The 26,951-nt window shown below is 35.1% G+C and overlaps 1 protein-coding gene and 1 long non-coding RNA gene across 2 annotated transcripts in view; one reads left to right on the forward strand and one right to left on the reverse strand.

Moving 5' to 3' along the window:
• The first annotated feature begins 205 nt into the window (after positions 1-205).
• LOC147843788 (uncharacterized) lies at positions 206-981 on the forward strand. The gene is made up of 2 exons (XR_015490906.1): positions 206-765; positions 820-981. It is a non-coding gene; the product is annotated as an uncharacterized LOC147843788 (long non-coding RNA).
• Positions 982-4,500: 3,519 nt separating this feature from the next.
• The window catches only part of ca4a (carbonic anhydrase 4a), a 42,126-nt gene continuing 19,675 nt past the window's right edge, over positions 4,501-26,951 (reverse strand). Inside the window, exons 2-8 of the mRNA NM_001114407.2 lie at positions 19,948-19,992; positions 17,841-18,005; positions 14,799-14,944; positions 12,046-12,138; positions 11,891-11,957; positions 10,196-10,359; positions 4,501-6,427 (exon numbers count right to left, since the gene is read on the reverse strand). Of these exons, the coding sequence (NP_001107879.2) occupies positions 6,248-6,427; positions 10,196-10,359; positions 11,891-11,957; positions 12,046-12,138; positions 14,799-14,944; positions 17,841-18,005; positions 19,948-19,992 (860 nt within the window). The 3' untranslated portion in view covers positions 4,501-6,247. The remainder of the gene's footprint in view (positions 6,428-10,195; positions 10,360-11,890; positions 11,958-12,045; positions 12,139-14,798; positions 14,945-17,840; positions 18,006-19,947; positions 19,993-26,951) is intronic.

Genomic DNA, 26,951 nt, shown 5'->3' on the forward strand with positions numbered 1-26,951 from the left:
AGCTTAGCGAGACGCTGCAAAATAAACCCTGACACTCTGACCAATGTGAGGAGAGTTTACTCACACGTGACTTGTTTTTGCTCTTTTGGTCCGATTAGAAACTTTGCAGTGTGAAAGCTAACCACACCAAGAGCAAAGAGCAATGATGACAAGTAATGATTGAACTGGTTTTCTGCAGAAAAAAAATAAGACCAGACTCTGATTTAAAAAGTAAACACGTTTATTTTCATACAGGAATGCATTGTCCACATCTTCAGCAGTACATCGTCATTATATCATTACTGCAGTTACTTATCAAATCTCAGGTTACATATTTTCAGCAATAATAAAGAATAAATGTTGAATGTGCACAGGCAAAGAAACGCAGTGATGCTTAGTGTCCAGAGTTCATTAGTGTTCAGATTCTTCAAGCCACAATGCAAATTACCGAGCACAATGTTCATAAACATACATACATATTCATGTGTAAAAAAATAAGATAACATCGATGTGCCTCATGACTATGGAGGTTGCACGTTTCCCGGATTCGTAGTGTTTCGAAATACTAATAATATTGAGTGCGTTTGTGTTTCTCAGAAGCTTATAAACACAAGTCATGTGTCCTCTTTCAGACTGCAGCACAGACTCTACAGCATCTGAACATCAGACTTTAGTATTCTTGAAGCGCGTAAATGTTGTGAAACTTTAATCAATTCTGGCTCATTTTAACACAACAAATATTGCGTGTGTGTGTGTGTGTGTGTGTGTGTGTGTGTGTGTGTGTGTGTGTGTGTGTGTGTGTGTGTGTGTGTGTGTGTGTGTGTGTGTGTGTGTGTGAAGAACTGCAGGTATGGCTAACTTTTTAAATTCACTTACTTTTTTTATTTTTGTTTCAGGGACTTATGTATGTGTGTATGTGTGTGTGTGTGTGTGTGTGTGTGTGTGTGTGTGTGTGTGTGTGTGTGTGTGTGTGTGTGTGTGTGTGTGTGTGTGTGTGTTTTTGTGACATATCAGGACACAAATCTGTATAATGACATGGGTATGACACAGGTATTACAAAAAGGAGGTGAAATATGAGGACATTGGTGACGTCCTCATTTCTCAAAATGCTTATAAATCACAGAGGATGAGTTTAATCAGAGAGTAAAGCTGGACACTGACTCCTGTGATGGTTGGGTTTAGGGGTAGGGTGGGGTGAGGGCAATACTATATACGCTTTGGACAGTATGAAATGAATGGAAAATAAACAAAACGTGTGTGTGTGTGTGTGTGTGTGTGTGTGTGTGTGTGTGTGTGTGTGTGTGTGTGTGTGTATGTGTATGTATGTGTGTGTGAAGAACTGCAGGTATAGCTAAGTTTTTATAATCACTTACAGTTTTCTTTCATGTTTGTTTCAGGGACTGCGTGTGTGTGTGTGTGTGTGTGTGTGTGTGTGTGTGTGTGTGTGTGTGTGTATGCCAGAGTGTTTAAATAATACACAGCATCGGAAAAATATCTTTATATAATATTTGTTTTATTCTATAAAGCCCTGATAACGTTTCTTGCTGAATTAAAATAAAAAGTATTGTCATTTAGAGCATTATAGTTTAACTTATCAGAAGGACAAAGGTTTCCATTTTTTGTGATTGGAAATTAGTTTCTGTTGTTAATCTTCTAACTTTTGTTTGAACTTTGTTATTGTAAAACCCCAAATCAGAAAATGTTGGGACAGTACGGAAAACACAAATAAAAAAGAAAGAAGTGGTTTCTAAATTTACTTGGACTTGTTTTGCAGACAATATGACACCGTTTACACTGCCAGTTAAACGTGACCCAATTTCGTTTTTTTGCTCATATGTGACACAGATCAGATCAGGGGTCCGTTCTTCGTAGCTTGCTTAAATGATCTAAGATGATTTGGCAGATCCTGGATCTGTTCCTCTTGATAACTGATTTCTGGCTAATTTGGTTCTTCAAACAAGTTCGTGAATCAAATGTCTGGATGAACTGATCTGAGATCGCTGTGTGTGTTGTAGAGGACTGATCTATCCATCCTCGAAATCATGATCAGCAATGCAATGATTGGCTGACGGCACAGCAGCGTAATGACATCATCTGATTAATATTCAATCATCCATGTGAGCTAAATTAAATCACAGTACACGGTTTGTCAAATGTGACATGCAATAACTTTACACCTTGTTGTGGGCTGCATGCTTGGCCCTTTCATGTGTCAAGAGCAGTTTATTTAGTTTTACAGTTAGAGCGGATTTTTCTTATTATAGTATTATAGTAGCCGGTTTTTAATCGGTGTAAAGAATAACTGGATGTTTACAAAAACATTTGGATATTGGTAAAGACGCTTGCAACTTTTATGAAGCATCACATCACGTCATATTAAATAAACATATAATATTAAATAAAACATAAAAATATCAGAATTTGGTACATACTTTCAGTATTATCTTTGCTTAAACTGAGCCTATCTAATTCTGTTTATGTGAATCGAGCCTGCTTCCGACCAGGTTTGAGCTAGCAGAACTGTTGCTATGACAACAACTCTCGGATCAGCTTTAAAGAACGAAACGATCCTGGATCGTGTCAAATCGTCAATAACCAAATGCAGCTAACTAAGTAATCCACGTACGAACAACGGACCCCTGATCTTTGACTGTAAACACGAAAAAAAGGCATGCATTCGGATATTCAGAGGTGGGTTTCAGGTCTCCTTCATATGTGGAAATAAATCAGCTATAGATGGGACATGTGACAATGCGACTGTCATGTAAACAGGCAGATGGGATTCTCATTTAGGAAAAGACTATAGAAATCATAAGGAACACATTGAATAATGTTTGTTGTCTGCAGTGAAATACAAGTCAGAGTAAATTTGGAAATCACTACTTTCTTTTTTTATTTACGGTTTCCCATACTGTCCCAACTTGTTCTGATTTGGGTTGTAAGTGTATTGCTTTGTATGTACATATGAATGTATTTGTGTTCAAGTAAAGCATAATTAGTTTTATTCCAGTGTCGTTTCCTCCAAAAAAATAATAATTCTACTATTAAAAATGCTCAAATAAAATATCCACAACCAGGGCTTGACATTAACACCTGCCAACCTGCCAAATGCGGGTAGATTTTAAGGTAAGAGAGCCGCTCCCACTAGCCACTTTTTCTGGTTAAAAATCATTTTTAATTGTAGTTTATCGAGAAGCAGCACGACTGAAAAAGAAAGCAGGTGAATAACGAATGAGAGGATGATCACGCGCATGGTGAGACGTAGGCTTTTTCAAGGCTTTCTCACTGATCAGGGCTTTAGTATCACGCACACGGCTGATGGGCACGAGAGTTTAAAAAGCTTACACACTCCCGTTTCCTTGTGCGAAGCAAACATGCAACCCAGGCTCATTCTGAAAACGTAGTCCCGTGGACATTTCTGGACACCGCGTAATACGTCCCGGGAGGTACGTATGGCTGCATTTAATTTTTTTAAGCGAACGCTACAGGGCGGTATGATGCTGTTCCCTTTCCGCTTACCGGCTGACCGCTTACCTCCGTGTGGAGGGCTTTCCCGCCACAACCAGTTTGTCCAGTCAGCTCATCGTGTACGTCAGCAGACTTCAGATGCAGAGAGGAGGAGTTGACCACAGCGACCGGGTTTGAGTCCGGGGAAGAGCGGTTCCAAAAATCAGGTAAGACAAAAACAGAATCCAAAAAATAAAGCGAACAAGTTCATAACAGGGTGAGAACGTGGTGAAATCTGAAAACGTTGTAAAAAAATCAGACGAGGGCTTTTCTAAATTGTTGCTCGGGTTTAGGGAAGTGAGCGGGCGGGCAGGTCAATCGGTAAAATTGGTTGGGTTCAGGGAAGGAGGTGGGTGGGTCGGCCGATTGGCCGGTCGCGCAGTCAATCATTCAGTCAGTCAGACAGCGGCCCCTGGTGGGTTCACTTAAGAACAGCACAGGCGCGAACGGCACTCGTGAGAGACATTCGAGATACGAAAAAGCGCACACAGCGGCCTCTCGCGGATTCGCGAAAAACAAAAACTGCACAAACACATACCTCCCGGGACGTATTTCGCGGCCTCCAGAAACTTCCACAGAACTACGTTTTCAGAATGAGCCTGGGTTGCAAAAATGTCTGCAAATTTGTGCAATCAGTTCTCTTTGAAACAGACTGGACAAAGCTCGTGCACTCACAGTCCTGCTGCTTTTAAAAGCTTTAGATGTTTTTTGTAGGCAGCAGCAGTTCACTTTTTATCATTCTTTGAACAGATTATTAATAGGGCTAACGGTAACTGTGTGCACATGATCATACTTTCATTATGACACGGTATGCTTTCCTTTGCTTACACTTAAATATATACTAATATATATATATGGTTTAATTATCATCCTTTACAATGACATTGCTTTAATAGGAGATTAACTTCCCATTTATGTAAAGTTGACGGGTGGTTTAACTGGACCTTTAGCCTGGACAGACTACTGTGCATAGTTTTAGATACATGATAATAGTTATTTGTAAAATCTTAGATCTTTTTTTTTTTTTAAAGAAAGATTTTGTTGAATAAAAAGTGCATGTAAACAGCTATGTTTAGCTTGTTTTTTAAAAAATTTAATTGATTAAAAATTGTAGCTAAGAAGTAATTAGTAATTTGTATTTTGTAATTTGTAAATTAGTATTTGTTTATTTATTTTTTGTGTCGCCAGAAAAAAAAACTGGTAAATCCTTAATATTGAGTCCTGAAAAGTCATGTGAAATAAGAGCCAATTCCAATGCAACAATTTGAACCACAACCTATTTGCTCATGGTCATTGAGCAAGGTCAAACACAACACAAAACAGTTAAAGGTGCAGTAGGTGATTATCTTCAGAAGCATTTGTTGTTGAGCTGGTTGAAAGTCTCTTCACAGTCTAATAGTAATGATTAAAGTAAATGATCTAAATGTATTTAAATGTATTTTTATATTTTGGGTAAGGCATAAAACAAAAAAATGTTCATCCAATTAAATAGAGTCGGACCGTCATCTCTGATAATTCCGATAAGTAGCCCAATCTGTCTGTCAGCAAATGCAGATTTGAACAACTGCGCAGCCGTTTGTACGCAGCTTCGCCGACCGCTACGCGTTCACGAGAGAGCAGGCGTGCACGATCTGTAAAAGCATGCTGAATCAAAACTTTTTAAAAACCCGAATGAATATTGGAGTTACCTTTGCATGCTGGAGAAAGGATGACACCATGGCTGAAGGATTTCTCTTAGACAGGTAATGTTCTGTTTTAAAACTGTTTTAGCTTCACGCAAAGCTGATGTAAAGTTAGATGTTGTTGTTACAAATGGCTTATATCTTCACAGAAGTGTTGTTCAGCCACTAAAATCTTCCGATGAAAGATTGATAAGACTATTTTCAGTTTCATAAGGTCCTTTTACAGCATCGATAATGCAGATTTTAATTAGTTTAACAACAAAACACAAGTAAATACCGATATTTCGCTTAGCCTCTCCCTATATTGTTTATCATGCAACTCTAATATTCACTCTGAAATAGCATGTCAGTTTGGCTTGCACGCTGCCGGACAAGCACTAGTCGCTTTAACACATGAGAGAGGGTTTTTTTGCGGTGCTCGTGTTTCAGGAGGCGTGGCTCTAGATGGCAGGGGAGGGACTGTAATTCAGAGATTTATGCTAAGCTGTTAGCATTGTGGCAGATCACCTACTGCACCTTTAAATGAATGAGGCATGTGTACATAACACAAAATCTAAATTAAGTAGGTTTAGTCATATTTATGCATATAAAATGCATTTTCCCAACAACAAAATCGTGGCTAGTGAAAATGCAGAGTGGCCAGTAACATTAGAAAACTGCTAGCCACAGTGGCTGGTGATCAAAAAAGTTAATGTCAAGCCCTGACCATAACGTTAATTAGTTTATATGAATGCAATGCGTTTACTTGGCCTGGTTTCTCTCTTATCTATTTGACTCACTGACCTTTGACCTCAGTGTCATCAGTGTTTGTGAGAGCTGATCATCGTTGTGAGTGTTTGTAATGCACATCAAAACACTTTGGCCTCACAAATATAGACTGCTGTGTGTGTATCTATAATAGTAAAGGTCATGCATTTTCTAGCCGTCAGAGCTCCACGGATGTTTTTAGTCCAGCTATGAGAGCTATGGTCATCTACTCATGCAGTTCTGCTCCTGTAATTTTTTATTCTGTGGTTGTCCTGCTGGTGCTCTGGTGAGTGGAGGACTCATTGTGCTGGTGATGGTTGGGAATGTTGAAGTTAGTTGAGTCTGGTTATGGTGAATGCTGTGCTGACGGAAGCCATCAGAAGGAAAACACTGACCAATAAAGTCCCACCGCTGGACCGATAAACCACTCGCCCGTTACGAGGCTGAACGGGTCTGAACGTTCCGACCATCGGCTTCCCATCGCGAAACTTCAGAGAGGAGAAAGCCTGAAGCTGGTTGAAGAAACACAAAGTTAAGGATGAGTAAATAATGAGTAAACAATGTGTAAACTGACTAGTATTTGATGGGTAAATTGAGTAAACGACAAATAATTGATCAAAGGAAGAGTAATTGAAAAAATGACGAGTGATTGTTAAGAAATTGAGTAAATGACAAGTAACTGATGAATAACCGAGTGTATGACATAAATGACAAGTAATTGAGTAAACAGGTGACAAGTAAATCTAAATGACAAGTAAATGAGGAATAATTGAGTAAATTGTGAGTAATTGAGTAAAATGTGAGTAATTGAGTAAATGGTGAGTAATTGAGTAAATGACAAGTAATTGAATAAATGCCAAGTAAATCACAAGTGAATTTGAGTAAATGACATATAAATGATGAGTAATTGATAAATATTGAGTAAATTACAAGTAATTGTTGAGAAATTGAGTAAATGACAAGTAACTGATGATAAACTGAGTGGATGACATAAATGACAAGTAATTAAGTAAATGACAAGTAAATGAGGAATAATTGAGTAAATTGTGAGTAATTGAGTAAATTTTGAGTAATTGAGTAAATGACAAGTAATTGAATAAATGGTAAGTAAATCACAAGTGAATTTGAGTAAATGACATATAAATGATGAGTAATTGATAAATATTGAGTAAATTACATGTAATTGTTGAGAAATTGAGTAAATGACAAGTAACTGGTGATAAACTGAGTGGATGACATAAATGACAAGTAATTAAGTAAATGACAAGTAAATCTAAATTACAAGTAAATAAGGAATAATTGAATAAATGGTGAGTAATTGAGTAAATTGTGAGTGAGTAAATGGTGAGTAATTGAGTAAATGACAAGTAATTGAATAAATTACGTGTAAATCACAAGTAAATTCGAGTAAATGACAAATAAATGATGAGTAATTGATAAATATTAAGTAAATTACAAGTAATTGTTAAGAAATTGAGTAAATGACAAGTAACTGATGAATAACTGAGTGGATGACATAAATGACAAGTAATTGAGTAAATGACAAGTAAATCTAAATGACAAGTAAATGAGAAATAATTGAATAAATGGCAAGTAATTGAGTAAATTGTGAGTAATTGAGTAAATGGTGAGTAATTGAGTAAATGACAAGTAATTGAATAAATGACAAGTGAATCACAAGTAAATTCAAGTAAATGACAAATAAATAATGAGTAATTGATAAATATTGAGTAAATTACAAGTAATTGTTAAGAAATTGAGTAAATGACAAGTAATTGATGAATAACTGAGTGGATGACATAAATGACAAGTAATTGAGTAAATGACAAGTAAATCTAAATGACAAGTAAATGAGAAATAATTGAATAAATGGTGAGTAATTGAGTAAATTGTGAGTAATTGAGTAAATGGTGAGTAATTGAGTAAATGACAAGTAATTGAATAAATGACAAGTGAATCACAAGTAAATTCAAGTAAATGACAAATAAATAATAAGTAATTGATAAATATTGAGTAAATTACAAGTAATTGTTGAGTAATTAGGTAAATGACGTAGTTGAAAATTGAAAGTTTAAATGAAAGTAGTTAAGTAAATGGCGAGTAATTAAGTAAATGATGACAAATTGAGTAAATGAGAAGTAATCAAAGAGTACTTGAGTAGATGAGAAGTAATTGATGAGTAAATGATGAGTAATTGAGTAAATGACAAGCAAATCTAAATGACAAGTAAATGAAGGATAATTAAGTAAATGGTGAGTAATTGAGTAAATGACAAGTAAATGAGGAGTAATTGAGCAAATGGTGAGTAATTGAGTAAATGACGAGTAATTGAATAAATGGCACGTAAATCACAAGTAAATTCGAGTAAGTAAATTATGATAATTTGAGTAAATGAGAAGTAATTGAAGAGTAGTTGAGTAAATGAGAAGTAATTGATGAGTAATTGAGTAAGTTACAGGTAATTGATGAGCATCATTTACTCAAATACTCGTCCTTTACTCAAATACTCATCAGCAATTAAGTAGATGACAAAAATTTGAGTAAATGTCAAGTAAATGAGTAGTAAATTTAAATAACAAGTAGTTAAGTAAATGGCGAGTAAACTATGAAATGGTGAGTAAATGCAGAGTAAATCTAAATGACAGGTAAATCACAAGTGATTGAGTAAATGATGAGTAATTAAGTAAATGACATTGCAAGACAACTAAATGAATAGTAATTGATGAGTAGATGAGAAGTATTTAGTGAATTGTCCATAATAGACAAGTAATTGAGTAGATGATGGGTAATTGAGTAAATGACAAACAACTAAATGAAGAATAATTGACGAGTAATTGATGAATAGATAATTAGTAATTGAGTAAATGCCCTGTAATGTATGAGTAATTGAGTAAATGACAAACAACTAATTGAAAAGCAATTGACTAGTAATTGATGAATAGATTATTAATAATTGAGTAAATGACCCTTAATGTATGAGTAATTGAGTAAATGATGAATAATTAAGTTAATGATAAATGATTGACTAGTAATTGAGTAAATTATGAGTAATTGAGTAAATTGCAAGACAACTAAATGAATTGTAATAGATGAGTAGATGAGAAGTAATTGAGTAAATTGCCTGTAATAGACAAGTTATTGAGTAAATGATGAGTAATTGAGTAAATGACTAACAACTAAATGAAGAGTAAATGACGAGTAATTTATGAATAGATGATTAATAATTGAGTAAATGACCTGTAATGTACGAGTACTTGAGTAAATGATGAGTAATTGAGTAAATGACAAATTATTGACTAGTAATTGAGTAAATGATGTGTAATTGAGTAAATTGCAAGACAACTAAATGTATAGTAATTGATGAGTAGATGATAAGTAATTGAGTAAATTGCCCGTAATAGACAATTAATTGAGTAAATGATGAGTAAATGACAAACAACTAATTAAAGAGCAATTGAAGAGTAATTGATGAATAGATGATTAATAGTTGAGTAAATGTCCCGTAATGTACGAGTACTTGAGTAAATGATGAGTAAATGAGTAAATGACAAACAACTAATTGAAGAGCAATTGACGAGTAATTGATGAATAGATGATTAATAGTTGAGTAAATGTCCCGTAATGTACGAGTACGTGAGTAAATGATGAGTAATTGAGTAAATGACAAACAACTAATTGAAGAGCAATTGACGAGTAATTGATGAGTAGATGATTAATAATTGAGTAAATGACCGAAATGGACAAGAAATTAAGTAGATGATGGGTAATTGAGTAAATGACAAGACAACTAAATGATGTGTAATTGACAAGTATTTGATGAGTAGATGATGAGTAATTGAGTAAATGACTCGTAATGGACAAGTAATTGAGTAAATGACGAGTAAATCTTAATGTCTAGTAAAACACAAGTAATTGAGTGAATGACGAGTAAATCTAAATGTCAAGTAAATCACAAGTAATTAAGTAAATTACAAGTGATTGAGTAAACAACAAGACAACTAAATGAAGAGTAATTGATGAGTAGATAATGAGTAATTGAGTTAATGACCCATAATTGACAAGCAATTGCGTAAATGACGAATAGTTAAGTAAATGTTGAGCAATCGATGAGTAATTGAGTAAATGACGAGTAATTGACGAGTAAATGTTGAGTAGATGATGAATAGTTGACGAAATCAATAAATCAATTATTAAAACCAGTCAAGAGCAGCACAAAAGCACACTCCGGTAAACAGTAAGTGTGTGAATAATGTGTGTAGGCGGTATCAGTGTTTCAGTACCTGTTCACTGTCCAGGGGAATGGGCTTTTCAAACACCGTCCACACCACAGCCTCGGTGCATCCCGGTGTGGTCAGTGACCCGTCATACCGGTAATAATTGGTCATGTTCACTTCAGGCAGGATGAGCTGATTCAGAGAGATCTTACGAAGAGTCGTGTTGCCATCTGTGTGTATGAAAACAGTTATTTAGATGGAGAGGGGTCTGCCTGCAGACTCGGTGCAGATGCAATCTGAGCTGCATTCAATGCTTTTTAATGTGCTCACCTAACCCCACCCCTAACCCCACCCCTTACAGTGATGTCACTAGCTGAAAAAATAGAGAAAAACAGATGATAAATATTTCTAATAGATCTTAGTGTTCTGAAATTTGAGGTTTTTGCAACAGTCATATGTTTTTGAATATCTGCAGGCTGCATTTATTCATTAAAAACATGATAAAAACTGTCATATTGTGAAATATTAATATGATTTGATGATTAAAATAACCTGTATTATTATTATTATTATCATTATTATTATTATTATTATTGTAACCCACCGGTCCTACTGCACCGGTAATCGATACAGTGGTTCTTTGATGGGGGTCGGTTGATCTAACAAGGAGACTAAAGACCATGGCCTCTAATGTCGCCAGAACACCTTTTGAGGTCAGAGGAGTGAGGTTTACCTGCATAGCACTTCACTAGCTGGCTAGCCTTCATTATATTATTATTATCAGTGTTTAATTTGTGAATTGCGAGGTCCCGGAACAGATCGGGGTAACGGATCCGGCCAAGTTGCGGACCATGGTAAAGAGCAGCAGGGTTGTCGCGGACGAAAGGGAAAAGGGTTGGGGAGTTGCGGAAAAAAGTAAATGTGAACAGCGGATGGGGGAGGAGGGTGGTTGAGGAGGGGTAATATGAGGTGCCCTCACACAAATTAAGCCCTGATGATGATTGTTATTATAATTGAAAACAGTTGCTCCTTCGTTTGTTCTGGAAATTGTGACTTATTTTTTTATTAATAAAACTTATTTATTCAATAATACAGTAAAATAACAATAATGTAAAATATTATTGCAATTTAACATAACATTTTTCTGAATGAATATATTGTAAACTGTCATATAATTCTGTGATGAAAAGCTGCATTTTTAGCATCATTACTTCAGTCTTCAGAGTCATGTGATCATTAAGAAATCATTATAATATGTTAATTAAAATAACATTCCTGATTAGTATCAATGCTCATTAATTTTTTTGGGAAATTGTGACATTTTTTTTTTTTTCATTATTACAAAGTTTTATTTGAAACATTAATCTTTTGTAAAATTATAAATGTCACTTTATGCCTTGATTTATTTAGTGCATTTATGTTTTCAAAAATACAACGAAAACAGTAATATTCTTATATATTATTACAAATTAAAATAACTATTTTGTAAATGAATATATTGTAAATTGTAATTTATTTCTGTGATAAAATGCTGAATATTCAGCATCATTACTCCAGTCATAATCATTCGGAAATCATTATAATGTATTTTTGCAGCATCAGCATTTTTGCATGCAAATATATGCACAAGTATATGAAATGCATGTATTTAAACCAAGTCATATTATAATTATTTTAATATGTAAAAACTGAACGCAAAGCATAATAATAAACATTGTGGAAAAAAATGCTGTAATAAAAGTGTGTAATATCTGGTCTTACTTGTGTTCTGTACGCTGCGCAGTGCGTGTGCGAACAGGTCATATTTTCTGTTTGTGGTGCTGGACACCTGCCAGATAGCAATGACGATAGTATAAAGTCAAAATATAACATCAGAAACTTTAATTCATTCATTTTAAAGCTGAAACAGATCAGACCTCATAGAAAAATCCCAGCACAGCCACTCCAGACGGGTCTTTGAGAGCGTCTTCAATCCGGATGTATTTCTGCTTCATGTGCACAATGTGCAGCTGGCGAGACAGGAAAATGAGACTTTATTTAAATTCATTCATTCATTTTATTTTTGGCTTAGTCCCTTTATTATTCCAGGGTCGCCACAGCGGAATGAACCACCAAATTATCCAGCATATGTTTTACACATCTCTGGGAAACATCCATACACACAAATTCACACTCATTCACACTCATACACTTCGGATAATTTAGCCTACCCAATTCAGCTGTAGCGCATGTGTTTGGACTGTGGGGGAAACCAGAGCACCCAGAGGAAACCCACGTGAATGCGGGGAGAACATGCAAACTCCACACTGAAACGCCAACTGACCAAGCCAAGGCTCAAACCAGCGACCTTCTTGCTGTGAGGCGACAGCACTACCTACTGTGCCACTGTGTTGCCCATTTGTTTATATGTTTTTTAATAATAATAATAATAATATGCTTATGTTGATTAATCCTAGGTGGTTCATTCCCCTGTGGCGATAAATACGGCACTAAACTGAAGGAAAATGAATTAATCCTTATTTTAACAGTACACTCTAACAGATGCTGGCTTATTTAAACCCAAATGGTAAAATAAGGACACACATTGGTCTTATTAATTTAATTCAGAACCCACGAGCTGGTTTAGTCAGTGTTACACCCAGAATTGGGTTGAAATAACCCAGCATTTTTTAGAGTGTAAAGAGATATTAATGTAATTCATTATGTAAATCAAATGTGGTCTCAGTTCATTAAAATGCAATTAAAGGTGTGTAGGAACAAATTAAAGCAAATGGAATAACAATGGTAGATTAGTCTCTTTTTTCGAATCATATTTCAATGCAATGCTTGACTTTCACGATTCAATGTTTTTCTTTAAAAATAGCTTAATATTTCTGTAAACTAACAATAATATGCCAGCTGAAAACTGAAGAAGCAAAACTGACATGAAGTATGACCGTGTTTCTTTGTGTGTTATTCACATTAAAAGTTTTATATAACATCTCATGTAATACATTCATAGCATTTGAATTGGCCATGTTTTAAAAATATATTTGAAATATAGCATGGCCTCCCAATCATCCCCATCCACTGAATTGGCTCTATCACTGTCTCTCCACTGCACCAATAGCTGGTGTGTGGTGAGCACATTGGCGCCGTTGTCCTGTGGCAGCCGTTGCATCATCCAAGTGCTGCACACTGGTGGTCGTGTGGAGAGATTGTGAAGCGCTTTGGGTGTATGACCATACACAATAAATGCGCTAAATAAATACACATTACATTACATATTTGAAATATATGCTTTGAAATATATAGTTGAAGTCAGAACTATTAGCCCCCCCTTTGTATATTGTTTTTTATAAATTTTCCAAATGATGTTTAACAGAGCAAGGACATTTCCAGAGTATGCCTAATAATAATTTTTCTTCTGGGGAAAGTCTTATTTGTTTTATTTTGGCCAGAATAAAAGCAGTTTTTTTTTTTTTAAAGCCATTTTAAGGTCAATATTATCAGCCCTTTTAAGCAATATTTGTTCTCCGCTAGTCTACAGAACAAACCATCATTATACAATAACTTGCCTAATTACCCTAACCTGCCTAGTTACCCTAATTAACCTAGTTAAGCCTTTAAATGCCACTTTAAGCTGTATAGAAGTGTCTTGAAGAATATCTAGTCTAATATTATTTACTGTCATCATGACAAAGATAAAATAAATCAGTTATTAGAGATGAGTTATTAAAACTATTATGTTTAGAAATGTGTTGAAGAAATCTGCTCTCCTTTAAACAGAAAAAGGGGAAAAAATAAACAGGGGGCGAATAATTCTGACTTCACTATATAATAATAAAATAATAACAATTATTATAATCCTGTGTATTACAGAGTTCCATAAATAAATCTGATTTATTTACAAACCTAATATTGATCATATATGCTGCACAATGATTAACAGAGGTTGCCAAAAATCATGTTTTAATGCAAAATGATGTGTGTGTATTTAATATTTGTGATTTGCTCTCTGACAGACTGGTGCTACCAGACACAAGTGAGCTGTGATTCCCACTGTAAAGGTGAGCATGAGTTTATTAATGTTCAGTTCTGTTGTCTCGTTGAGGGAAAGTTATCATATTTAATTATATTATTGGCTAATAACTCAGGGGCACTAATAATTCTGACTTCAACTATTTATTTTACATTTTAATATGTTGTAATAGTTTTCTCATGTGATGTTTAGCATTTTTTGCTGTTTACAAAAGTTAAATATATATATATATATAGTGCTCTGCATATATAAGTATGCCCTCAACAAATCTCTCACTTAAATGAATATTTTCTATAGGAAGCTATACAATATTATATTTGTGCATATACATTAGATTAGTAAGTACTGAAGCCAAATCTGGAGCTAATATAGCAAAATAACTTAGAATATCGGTTCAAAAATTAGTAGGCCAAATGTATAAGTTCTAGAAAAATTTTTAAAAATTTTTTTTAGAAAAACAAAGCACAATCGCGCTCAGAATCTTATTTTACATCTTGAAAAAAGTCACTTTAACATGATTGGTGTAAAAATAAGTTGATTCAATGTGAACACGTGGGATCAACAAAGCAAAAGCCCTCTATTAACAACCCCTGAGCTTATGACAGCTCTGTCTTTACGAATGCAGATGAATAAGGTTTTTGTTCTGACCTCCATTGGATACTGCTCTCCATCAATGGTGTGTTCAGAGCCTGGGCCGCTGCTGATGCCCCAGTGCAGGTGAAACTGCACAGCTTTATATGGTTCTGCCAGATTTCCTCCAGAAATAGTGGCTGGGACAGGAATACTGACCTGAACTGAAGCAAAGACGATAAAACCGCAGTCATTACAGAGAGAAAACAGCTAAAGTCAGCCATTCAAGAGTAGGGATGTAACGGTATTGTAAATACCGTCATACTTGAGAGGACAAACCATACCGTCATACCGTCATATTAAATTTTTTCGATATTACCGAAGTCGCATGACTCGGTAAAACTATAGGTCTTCTGAGAAAATTTGCTCAGGCGAATGAAGCGAACGGGAGGTAGCTGAAACTTCATTTCCCATCAGCCCCGGCGTGGCCATAATCCTTTGCGGTCTGTTGTCGCTACAGATCCAGTAATGCGGAAATGGAGTGTGCTGCTAGTAGCGGAGATGAAAAAAAGATGGAAATGATCGAACCTAAAGCGGGTGTTGTCGCCGCGCGCGTGCTGAATAGCGGTGCTGTCGCGCGCGTTCTGATCAGCTGTGTTGTGGCGCGCGTATTGTAAAGCGCCGAGGGGGGGTTGAGCGCGCATACTCAAGAGAGGTGTTTTCGCGCGCCTACTGAAGGGCTGGACTGGACGGAGGTTGTGTCGCGTCGCGGGGGCACTTTTGATCGTTTTGGAAGGGCATTTTCTATCCAAGACTAAAAAGGGCATGTGCACTGCACAGGTTGAGCCCTATGTGTGCACGTGCCTGCAAGTTGGGGAATACGACTAATAACAGTCATGGGGACTGCAGAAACACAGCACACTGTTCAGATTGATGCAGACATTGACTTGTACCGCAAAGAGATCTCTATCTCACTCATGGTTTGTCCTCTCAAGTGGGGGAAAGACAATGCACAACGTTACCCACTGCTGTCAACATGGGCCAAGTCATATCTCTCTTGTCCCAGAAACCTCAGTCCCAAATGAGAGGGTTTTTTTCTGTTGCAGGGGACATTGTAAATACCCAGAGATACCAGCTTTTACCAGATTATATTTATATGATAATTTTCCTTTAAACCCATCTCTATCTAAGTGAGTGATTAAATGTTAAATGTGATGAGTTTTCAACAATACTAAATTGAAACTTTATTTTTTTACATGGTTTAATAATTTTTTGTTATTAAAATTGAAGTTCCTGTTTCAAAGCTAACAGATAGATGGCTAATTTGTATGTCATTGACACTTTTGGCACTTTTTTGGAGTATTTTCAAAAGTTTTTTTTTTCCTGTAAATGATTCAATAAATACCGTACCGTGACATTCATACCGAGGTATTACCGTACCGTGAAATTCTGATACCGTTACATCCCTATTCAAGAGGGATTCACTCAGAAACAGATTCATTCAAAATGCTGATTCATTTACAAGGACAGCAAGTGACTAACTGACTCTCTTTATGAATGAATCATTGAATCACTGACTCAAATGATTATTTCAAATTGCTGATTCATTTACAAGGACAGCACGTGACTGTGTGACCCTCTTTATGAATGAATCATTGAATCACTGACTCAAATGATTCATTCAAAATGCTGATTCATTTACAAGGACAGCAAGTGACTAATGAATCTCATTTAAAAATGAATCATTGAATCACTGAGTCAAATGATTAATTTAAATATTAATTTAAAAATGCTGATTAATTTACAAGGACAGCAAGTGACTGTGTGACTTTCTTTATGAATGAATCATTGATTTATTGACTCAAATGATTCACTAAGAAAAAAATTCGTTCAAAACACTGATTCATTTACAGGGACAGCAAGTGACTAATGACTCTCTTTATGAATGAATAATTGAATCACTGACTCAAATTATTCATTTAAAATGCTGATTCATTTACAAGAACAACAACTGACTACGTGACTCTCTTTATGAATGAATCATTGGATCGCTTACTCAAATGATTCACCCAAAAACAGATCCATTCAAAATACTGATTTATTTATTAACAAACACATGAAGTAACTAAGTGACTTGCTTTATGAATGAATCATTGAGCTTAAAAATTTCATTCATTCATGATTCACTGAAATTGATTCATTCATTCATGATTCATTCAAACAGATTAATTCATTTATAGCAAGTGACTCAAATGAAACCAATTCATTAAAAATGCTGATACATTTACAAAGACAGCACGTGACTGCGTGACTCTCTTTATGAATAAATCATTGAATTATTGACTTAAATAATTCATTCAAAAAGTGATTCATTCAAAATGCTGATTCATTTACAAGGACAGCAAGTGACTAATGACTCTCTTTATCAATGAATCATTGATTCACTGACTCAAATGATTCATTCAAAATGATACTTCATTTACAAGAACAGCAAGTGACTAAGCGACTCTTAATGAATGAAACTAAGTCATTCAAAATGCTGATTTATTTACAGACACAGCAAGTGACTAATAATTTACTCTCTTTATGAAGGAATCATTGAGTTATTGACTCAAATGATTCATTTATTTACAATTCATCCAAACAGATTAATTCAAAGAGAAAACCATTACAAACACAGCAAGTGACTAAGTAACTCTCTTTATGACTGAATCATTATATCACTGACTCAAATGATTCACTCAGAAACAGATTCACTCAAACAATGATTCATTAACGAACACAGCAAGTGACTTTCTTTATGACTAAATCATTGAATCGCTTACTTAAATAATTCATTCATTCACAATTTATTCAAACAGAAGCATTCATTCAAACCATTGCAAACACAGCAAGTAACCAAGTGATTATGAATGAATCGTGTCACTGACCCATATGATTCATTCAGTAGCAGATACATTCAAGTCGCTGGTTCTTTTACAAACAAAGCAAGTGACTAAGTGACTTTATGAATGAATCATTGAAACACTGACTCAAATGATTTGCTCTGAAGCAGATTCAGTCAATACAAACACAACAAGTGACCAAGTGAGCCTATGAATGAATCATTGAATCACTGACCCGAGTGTCCATTGTTCTTCAATGTGCCATCGAACACGGTCTGGTATCCAGTGAATCTGAAAGGTGTCAATCGCTCGTCCAGCTTGGTTTGCTTGGTCACTATGTTTATGGGTGACTGTCTGTCCTTCCCGCAGTCTGCATTGACTTCTCTCCATTTCTCTGGACCTGAGAAAAACATGCAGACGCAATATTAGACTGATTTTTGCTTCTGTAAATAAGTACGGAAGTCTTGAGAGGCCAGTTCGGTCTTGTTTTCTTGTGATCCCGACTTATTTTGTTAATAATTATTCAATTCATTCATTCATTTACAATTAATTCAAACAGGTTCATGCATCCACGATTCATTCAAAGAGATTCGTTTATTTAAACCATTACAGACACAGCAAGTGACTAAGTGACTCTCTTTATGAATTAACAATTGCATCACTGACTCAAGTGATTCATTTCTTTACAGTTAATTCAAACAGATTTATTTATTCACGATTCATTCAAAAAGATTCATTCATTCAAACCATTACAAACACAGCAAGTGACTGACTTCCTCTTTGAATGAAACATTGATTCACTGACTCATGATTCACTCAGAAACGGATTCATTCATTCAAACCATTACAACCACAGCAAGTGACTAAATGGCTCTTTATGAATGAATCATTTAATCACAGACTCAAAAGATTCATTCAGAAACAGATTCACTCAAATGCTGATTCATTAACAAACACCGCAAGTGACTCTTTTTATGACCGAATCATTCATTCACAATTAGTTTAAACAGATTTATTCATTCAAACTATTACAAACACAGCAAGTGACTAATCATTGATCAATCATTGAATCACTGACTCAAATGATTCACTCAGAAACAGATTAGTTAAAATGCTGATTCATTTACAAGTGTGACTCTGTGACTCTCTTTATGAATGAATCATTGAATCAAAATGCTGATACAATTACTAGGACAGCAAGTGACTAAATGACCCTTTATGAATGAATAATTGAATCACTGACTCAAATGATTTATTTAGAAACTGATTTATTCAAAATGCTGATTCATTTACAAGCACAGTAAGTGACTGTGTGACTTTCTTTATGAATGAATCATTTAAATATTGACTCAAATGATTCACTCAGAAACAAATTCATTCAAAATGCTGATTCATTTACAGGGACAGCAAGTGACTAAGTGACTCTCTTAATGAATGAATCATTGAATTTTTGCCTTAAATCATTCATTCAAAACTCTGATTCATTTACAAGGACAGCAAGTTACTAAATTACTCTTTTTTTTTCTGGAAAAAAATTATTGAATCACTGACTCAAATGATTTATTCAGAAACAGATTCATTTAAAATGCTGATTCATTTACAAGGACAGCAATTGACTAATGACTTTCTTTTATGAATGAATCTTTGAATCACTGACTCAAATGATTATTTCAAAATGCTGATTCATTTATAAGGACAGCAAGTGACTAAGCGGCTCTCTTTATGAATGAATCATTGGATCGCTGACTCAAATGATTCAATCAGAAACAACCTCATTCAAAACACTGAAACATTTGCAGACACGGCAAGTGTTTAAGTGACTTTTTTTGTGAATGAATCATTGAATCACTGACTCAAATGATTCACTCAGAAACAGATTAGTTCAAATGCTGATTCATTTGCAAGCACAGCAAGTGACTAAGTGACTCTAATCATTGAATCACTGACATTAATTAATTAATTAATTATTATTTTTATTATTTTATTATTTCATTATTTTATTATTATTTTTATTTTTTAATTAATTAATTAATTAATTGGTGACCCGGTCACCAAAAATGTAAATTTAATGCGTCCTTTCCACAAGTTATTTACAATTACGGTTAAAGCCCTGTGAATCCCTGCAAATAATGCAATATAAAATAACCACTGGGTGCTTATCTAGGACATCCTCTAAGAAGAAGCAAGAAAAAAAAGGTCGTAAACTCAAACAACTATGAAAATGTATTCATGATTAAGATAAAACTAGAAAGAAAAATATTATATTGAATATAACGTAATTAAATATGATAACTTTCCCTCAACGAGACAGCAGAACTGAACATTAATAAACTCATGCTCACCTTTACAGTGGGAATCACAGCTCACTTGTGTCTGGTAGCACCAGTCTGTCAGAGAGCAAATCACAAATATTAAATCAACACACATCATTTTGCATTAAAACAGGATTTTTGGCAACCTCTGTTAATCATAATGCAGCATATATGATCAATATTAGGTTTGTAAATAAATCCGATTTATTTCTGGAACTCTGCAATACACAGGATTATATATATATATATATATATATATATATATATATATATATATATATATATATATATATATTTCTTTATTTTATATATATATATATATATATATATATATATATATATATATATATATATATATATATATATATATATATATATATATAGTTTTTGAAAGGCTTTTCTGCTCAGTGAGGCTGTTTATTTTGATGAAAAATATAGCAAAAAATGTAAAATATTTGAAAATATTTTACCATTTAAAGAGCTCCTATTATGAGTTTTGAAAATGACTTTCCATGCAGTGTGTAAGACAGCACTAAGTGGATTAATATTAATTTTTTACAACAATATTTAATTAATTTCACAACAACACCACAGTATAGCCAACCGTGTGCTGTGTTTGTTCCTGTCATTTTTCTGATTTTTAATACAATAACCTACACTGCAGTGCAGGATTTGCCGAGAGGGGTCTGGCTGCAGACATGGTGCAGTGCAATCTGGGCTGCATCCAATGCTTTTTAATGCGCTTACCTAACCCCACCCCTAACCCTACCCGTCACAGTGACGTCACTCACTCCATTGAGTGCATTGTGTCTGACATTGCATCGCTGAGTGATGCAGTCTCAGCTTGCATCATAAAGGCTGCATGCAGATACTATTGGATTCGCCGGCCGTTTGCTATTAAAGGAGCAGCAGAGACTATGAGACTTTGTCAGGCTTTGTCAGGGACTTTACAGTTCATATGGCAGTTTCTTCTTCCTCCGAATCATAACATGTAAGAGTCATTAAAATTATTGCCTCGTTTTGTGTAGTTATAAGTTGTGATCCTCCCGCACGGCTTGTAATCACATATCTATTATAGATCAGTGCTTGTACTGTATCTCTCAGGTTGAATCTGTATGGGGCTGTTCACATATCACGTCCAAAACCACGTTAAAAACGTGACGCGTGCTTCATCCTTTACTGATTTAAATGCGTTTCTGAACTGGCAATGCTATGTTTGCCTTTGCTATGGCCACCATCAGCTGTTCCTCACACGCGGCGCGGTCAATTTTCAAAATAGTTCGACTTTTGCCACGGTGTGGATTAACACTGAATGTGTGTCGTTGTTATTGCTTGGGGTTAGGGTTAAGAGTAGAGAATATGCTGTTGTTTACCTGCATTGATTTATTGCATTCCTGCATTGGGCTCTCACATGCTCTCTGGCTGCTATTTCATAGCCGTGGTGGGCTTTTCTCTCTGTCTCGCAACAGACTGGGTCATCAGTCCAATCAGCTCAGATTAGCTTCGCATGAAGGAGGGGTTTGGGAACAAATGAATCGCTGAACAGATCATATGGGAGTTGTTGGAATAATTAGGTAAAAATAAATGCATATTATAAGACGCACGCATATCAGCCTGTTGTTGGAGACCCCTAAAACCAAAATATAACCTTTTATAATGCAAAACAGGGGCTCTTTAAAATAAGCATTGTCTGTGTGAATATACTGTGAAATATCATTTATTTATGTGATGCAAAGCTGATTTTTTAGGTCTGCTATGCTACAGGATCCTTCAGAAATCATTAAAATATAATTTGAATAATTCATATTTTTGTGAAAACTGTGATTCAAGCTGGCGGCACGGTGGCTCAGTGGTTAGGATTTTCCTTCTGCTTATTCCCTTTATTTATTACGGGTCACCACAGCGGAATGAACCACCAACTATTCCAGCATATGATTTACACAACGGATGCCCTTCCAGCCACAACTCAGTAATGGGAAATACCCATTCACTCACACACACTCATACAGCCAATTTAGTTCATCAATTCCAACAGTATCTGGATGCAGCCTTTATGATGCAAGCTGAGTCTGCATATCTCAGAGATGCAATCTCAGACACAATGGAGCTAGTGACGTCACTATAAGGGGTAGGGTTAGGGGTGGGGTTAGGTGAGCACATTCAAAATCATTGCATGCAGCTCAGATTGCATCTGCTGCCAGACCCCTCTCATCAATTCCCCTATAGCGCATGTCTTTGGACTGTAGGGAAAACCGGAGCACCTGGAGGAAACCCACACCATCTTGGGGGGAACATGCAAACTCCACACTGAAATGCCAACAGACCCAGCCGGGGCTCGAAGCAGTGACCTTCTTGCTGTGAGGCCACAGTGCTAACCACCGACCCACCGTGTCCCCAAATATATCATTATTATTATTATTTATGTAAATATTTATAATATTATGTTATCTATAATTCATTAAGGATGCATTAAATAACAGTAACGAGTTATAACAGTATCATGCTGCAAATAATTCTTTATCAAATGAAACATTTTTGTTTACATGTTAATTAAAATATCATATACTGTATAATGTGTGGGCGACGCGGTGGCGCAGTAGGTAGTGCTGTCGCCTCACAGCAAAAAGGTCGCTGGTTCGAGCCTCGTCTGGGTCAGATGACGTTTCTGTGTGGAGTTTGCATGTTCTCCCTGTGTTGGCGTTGGTTTCCTCTGGTTTCCCCCACAAGTCCAAACACATGCGGTACAGGTGAATTGGGTAAGCTAAAATTGTCCTTAGTGTATGTGTATGAATGAGAGTGTATGGGTGTTTCCCAGTGATGGGTTGCAGCTGGAAGGGCATGCGCTGCGTAAAACATATGCTGAATAAGTTGGTGGTTCATTTCACGGTGGCAACCCCAGATTAATAAAGGGAATAAGCCGAAAATGAATGAATGTATTCATGTTTGAGGTAAGGACATACTACTGCTACTACTACTACTATTAATAATAATAATTATAATTAAATGAGGACCCATTGAATTGAAAACATTTTGTCGGCACCAGTGGTGTAGTGGTTAGTGTGTAGACACATGCACTCTGGTGATCATGGCGACCCAAGTTTGATTCCTCGGGTCTTTGCCGATCCTTCCCCTCCCTCTGCTTTCAATACTCTATACTGTCCTATACAATAAAGGTGAAAACCCCCATAAAATAATGCTTCAAAAAAAAATTATAACATTTTGAAACTAGTTTTTTTTTTTTAATAAAAAAAATCCTGAAAAATAATACTGTATGTATATCACAGATTTATAAAACAGCAGCACTTTTTAACACTGATACTAGTTATCACCTGTAACTTTAAATAGTGCAGTAATGATGCTAAAAAATCAGCTTTAAATCAAAAAAATAAATTACGTTTTAAAAGATACTCAGACTTAAAAATGGTTATTTTAAAGAACAAAATATTTCACATTTTTACTGCACTTTAAATAAAGCAAATGTACATTTTAAGACATTTCAATAATCCCGAACTTTTGACCTCTGCTGTATTAAACTGCCTATTAATTCTAATGACTTCATCGTATTGACTGCTCCAGCAGGAAAGCCTCTCCCTGGCGCTCACAATGAATGAGCACCCTTTACTTTCTATTGTTTTGAGAATTTCTAATGATGACAAAACTATCTTTATATTGTGATGGGATGTTTTATAGTCTATCAGGCGACTTCTGCAAGTCACGACCCACAATCAGATCCTGTTATTAGAGGAATTAAAGAGAAAGGTCACTGATGACCCAAATGTTGATTCTTATTTTATTATAAAATATTTCCCTAGTGCTGTTGAATGGAGAATATATATACTGTTGAAGTTCTGTGATTTTTGGTTTCTTCTTCAAATGTTTCCCAAATGATGTTGAACAGATTCAGGAATTTTTCACAGTATTTCCTATAATATTTTTTCTTCTGAAGAAAGTCTAATTTGTTTTATTTTAGCCAGAATAAAAGCACTTTTAAAGCCATTTTAAGGTCAATATTATTATCCTCCTTAAGCAACATTAGTTTTGGATTGTCTCCACAAAAAACACTGTTATACAATGGCTTGCCTAATTACCCTAACTTTACCCTAATTACCCTAGTAAAGCCTTTAAATGTCACTTTAAGCTGAATACTAGTATATATTTATTCATTTTCTTTTCAGCTTAGTCCCTTTATTAATCAGGGGTCGCCACAGCGGAATGAACCGCCAACTTATCCGGAATATGTTTAATGCAGCGGATGCCCTTCCAACGCAAAACCCAACACTGGGAAACACCCACACACTTACACATTACAGCCAGTTTTAGTTTATTCAATTCCTCTATACCTCAGTATAGTTTTTGGACTTGTGGGGGAAACCGGAGCACCCGGAGGAAACCCACACCAACACAGGGAGTGCAGCCCCATCATAATTTTAAATTTATTTTAATTTAATTTGTTAAGAAAGACTTATTTTTTAAAGTGTGTTGGCCAATTTAAAGCCTAAGGGCTCTATTTTGACGGTCCATGTGCAGGACGCAAACGCATTAAAGGCGTGTCAGAATCCACTTTTGCTATTTTAAGGACGGGAAGATCCGCTTTGCGCCGTGGCACATGGTCTAAAAGGGTTGAGTTTATTTTCTTAATGAGTTATAGGTGTGTTTTGAGAATAAACCAATCAGAGTCTCATCTCCCATTCCCTTTAAGAACCAGTTGCGTCGCGCCATACGCATTTGCTATTCACATGACGTAGAGTAAGTGTAAGTGGAAAAACTGAACATTTCACGAGCAAGAAAACGTTTAAAATGAGCATCTACAGCGCGAGAATGAGAGATAAATGAATAACTTTCACTTTCGCTCTCTTGGATAGGGAAACCTTGTGCGCACAGACATCAGTTAGTCTATAAATAATTAATTTCGCTTGTTAAGCACAAATATTTGTTTCAAAACTATTTCTAAATTCAGTTCTAATTTCCAGCAAACGAATAAATGAACAATAATAATGAAGTGTGCTCAAAAACCTGAGTTATATCCTAAAACACATGCTGTGCCCCATATGGTCTAAAACCTGACAGGTGGGCAAATCTAATCTTGTTTTTAATAAAACAAATATAAATATGGATATAATAAATAATACTGCTAATAATAATAACATTATACAAAAGCAAATTGAATGAACTGAAAAAGCCTCCCGAGATGAAGAAGACATAAAAGCAGTGATTTTTCATATTTCTGTAGGCTAGAAAATAATATGTTTTGTAATATTTTAATCCTTTATATTTATATCCTATATTTATTCTAATTATATCCCATATATCCCTAATATTTAATTCTTTTTCATATGTAAAGATATTTGCCTGTTGCTCTCTTGTGTGTATTAAGCAGTGTGTAAGCGAGACGCAACTCTGCGCTGGAGTTTAGACCGGATTTGTTTTGGTCTATTGAAAAATCTATTATAGTTTCTCAAAATAGCAACGCGCCAGCGGTCCGCCTCAGAACACCTTCCTTTTTAGAGCAGAACGCCTATGGCCGCACATATGAGCGCTAATGCATTTGCTATTTAAACAGCGTAGCGCAACGCCTCAAAACCACTCTTGCGCCAAGCTGAAACTAGCAAATAACTATTGCGTCGCCCCTTGCGCCACACTGCGCCGGGTGTATGATAGGGCCCTAAGTATGTACCTTGACCTATTTAGAGTGCTGAGATGTTACGATGTTACAGAGGACTGATTTTATGTCTTTGTTCTAACTTCTAAGTGGCCTAAAGCCTACGTTTGTTATGGATAAAGTATGTTAAAACACGTATAAATGACTCTTGAAAACAGGTTAAAGAGCTGTGTGCATGTGCCGATTTCATGTCTGGCTGTAAACGGGTTCGGGCTTTTACAAAGCTGTCGATCAAAATGTACTTGTCGGGCTCAAGCTGAATTCTGTCAGGCCTAACTTTTATGGCTCGATTACAGCTCTACATCTAATGTCTATTAATTTAGAGTTATTGCTTAAATGATGAATTAACTCTTTTCAAATTCAATTAAAATCTTACAGGAGAGCAAAGGATTTTTCCTTCCACTGTTTTTTGTTGTACTTTTGGTCTTAGATGTTTCTCCCAAAACTCCTTAAGATAAAGAAATGCCAATTATTGTCATACAACTTCAAAATAAAAGTCTCAGGCAGATGTTTTGTTTCTTGGCAAATATGAGCAGATTTGAGATGTGGTTGGGATCTCTTTGAAATATTAGCCAAAGAATCAATATAAAGCTGGCCTTTCAGTTATTGAATAATGCTGCTGATACTGCAGAGAAGTTATTCATTTATGAAATGATTTGATGGTCTTTTCTTTCCTTCTTCCTCAGAAAGCGCCTCTTATATTGACTCTGATGACTAAACATTTCACTGAAGGAAAGCGTGACTGTGAGTAACTCTGTCTTTTAAATCTTATAAAACTCTTCCCTGTTCAGTGTTATTGGATTTATTTGACTGTTCAGTGTGCAGTGGAATGAGTTCATGGTTAAATAATAATTCTTATAAATCAGAATATCAGACAGTTGGCATTTCACTTGCACAATATAAACAATACTTATCTCGTATTATAAAAATCTTATTATAAAAAAAATCTCTTATTATATTTTCTGAAATGTCAGTTTTTAGACCTGACTAAATATTCATAAATATTTGATAACAAATTTTTATTTGGCTTAGTCCCTTATTCATCAAGTTTTGTTATTTAATATTTATTTAATATATAAATATTAAATAAAATAATAAGTAACATATAACATATATATATATATATATATATATATATATATATATATATATATATATATATATATTATTTAAATAAAAGGAAGTCATAATTATTTAAAATGACTAATAAACTACTAAATGCCTTTTAAAAAATAAGTTCAATCAATTTATTTTATTTATATTTTGACTAAATTAATGACTTTTTCATGTCTGAATCTATTAAAAAATATTATTATTAAAATAAAATCAGAGACTTCCGGTTATAGGTGAGCTGTAGGATGGCAGCATGGAACGT

Source organism: Danio rerio, chromosome 5 (genome assembly GCF_052040795.2).
Source record: "Danio rerio strain M-AB ecotype USA chromosome 5, GRCz13ab, whole genome shotgun sequence".
Taxonomy (NCBI): domain Eukaryota; kingdom Metazoa; phylum Chordata; class Actinopteri; order Cypriniformes; family Danionidae; genus Danio; species Danio rerio.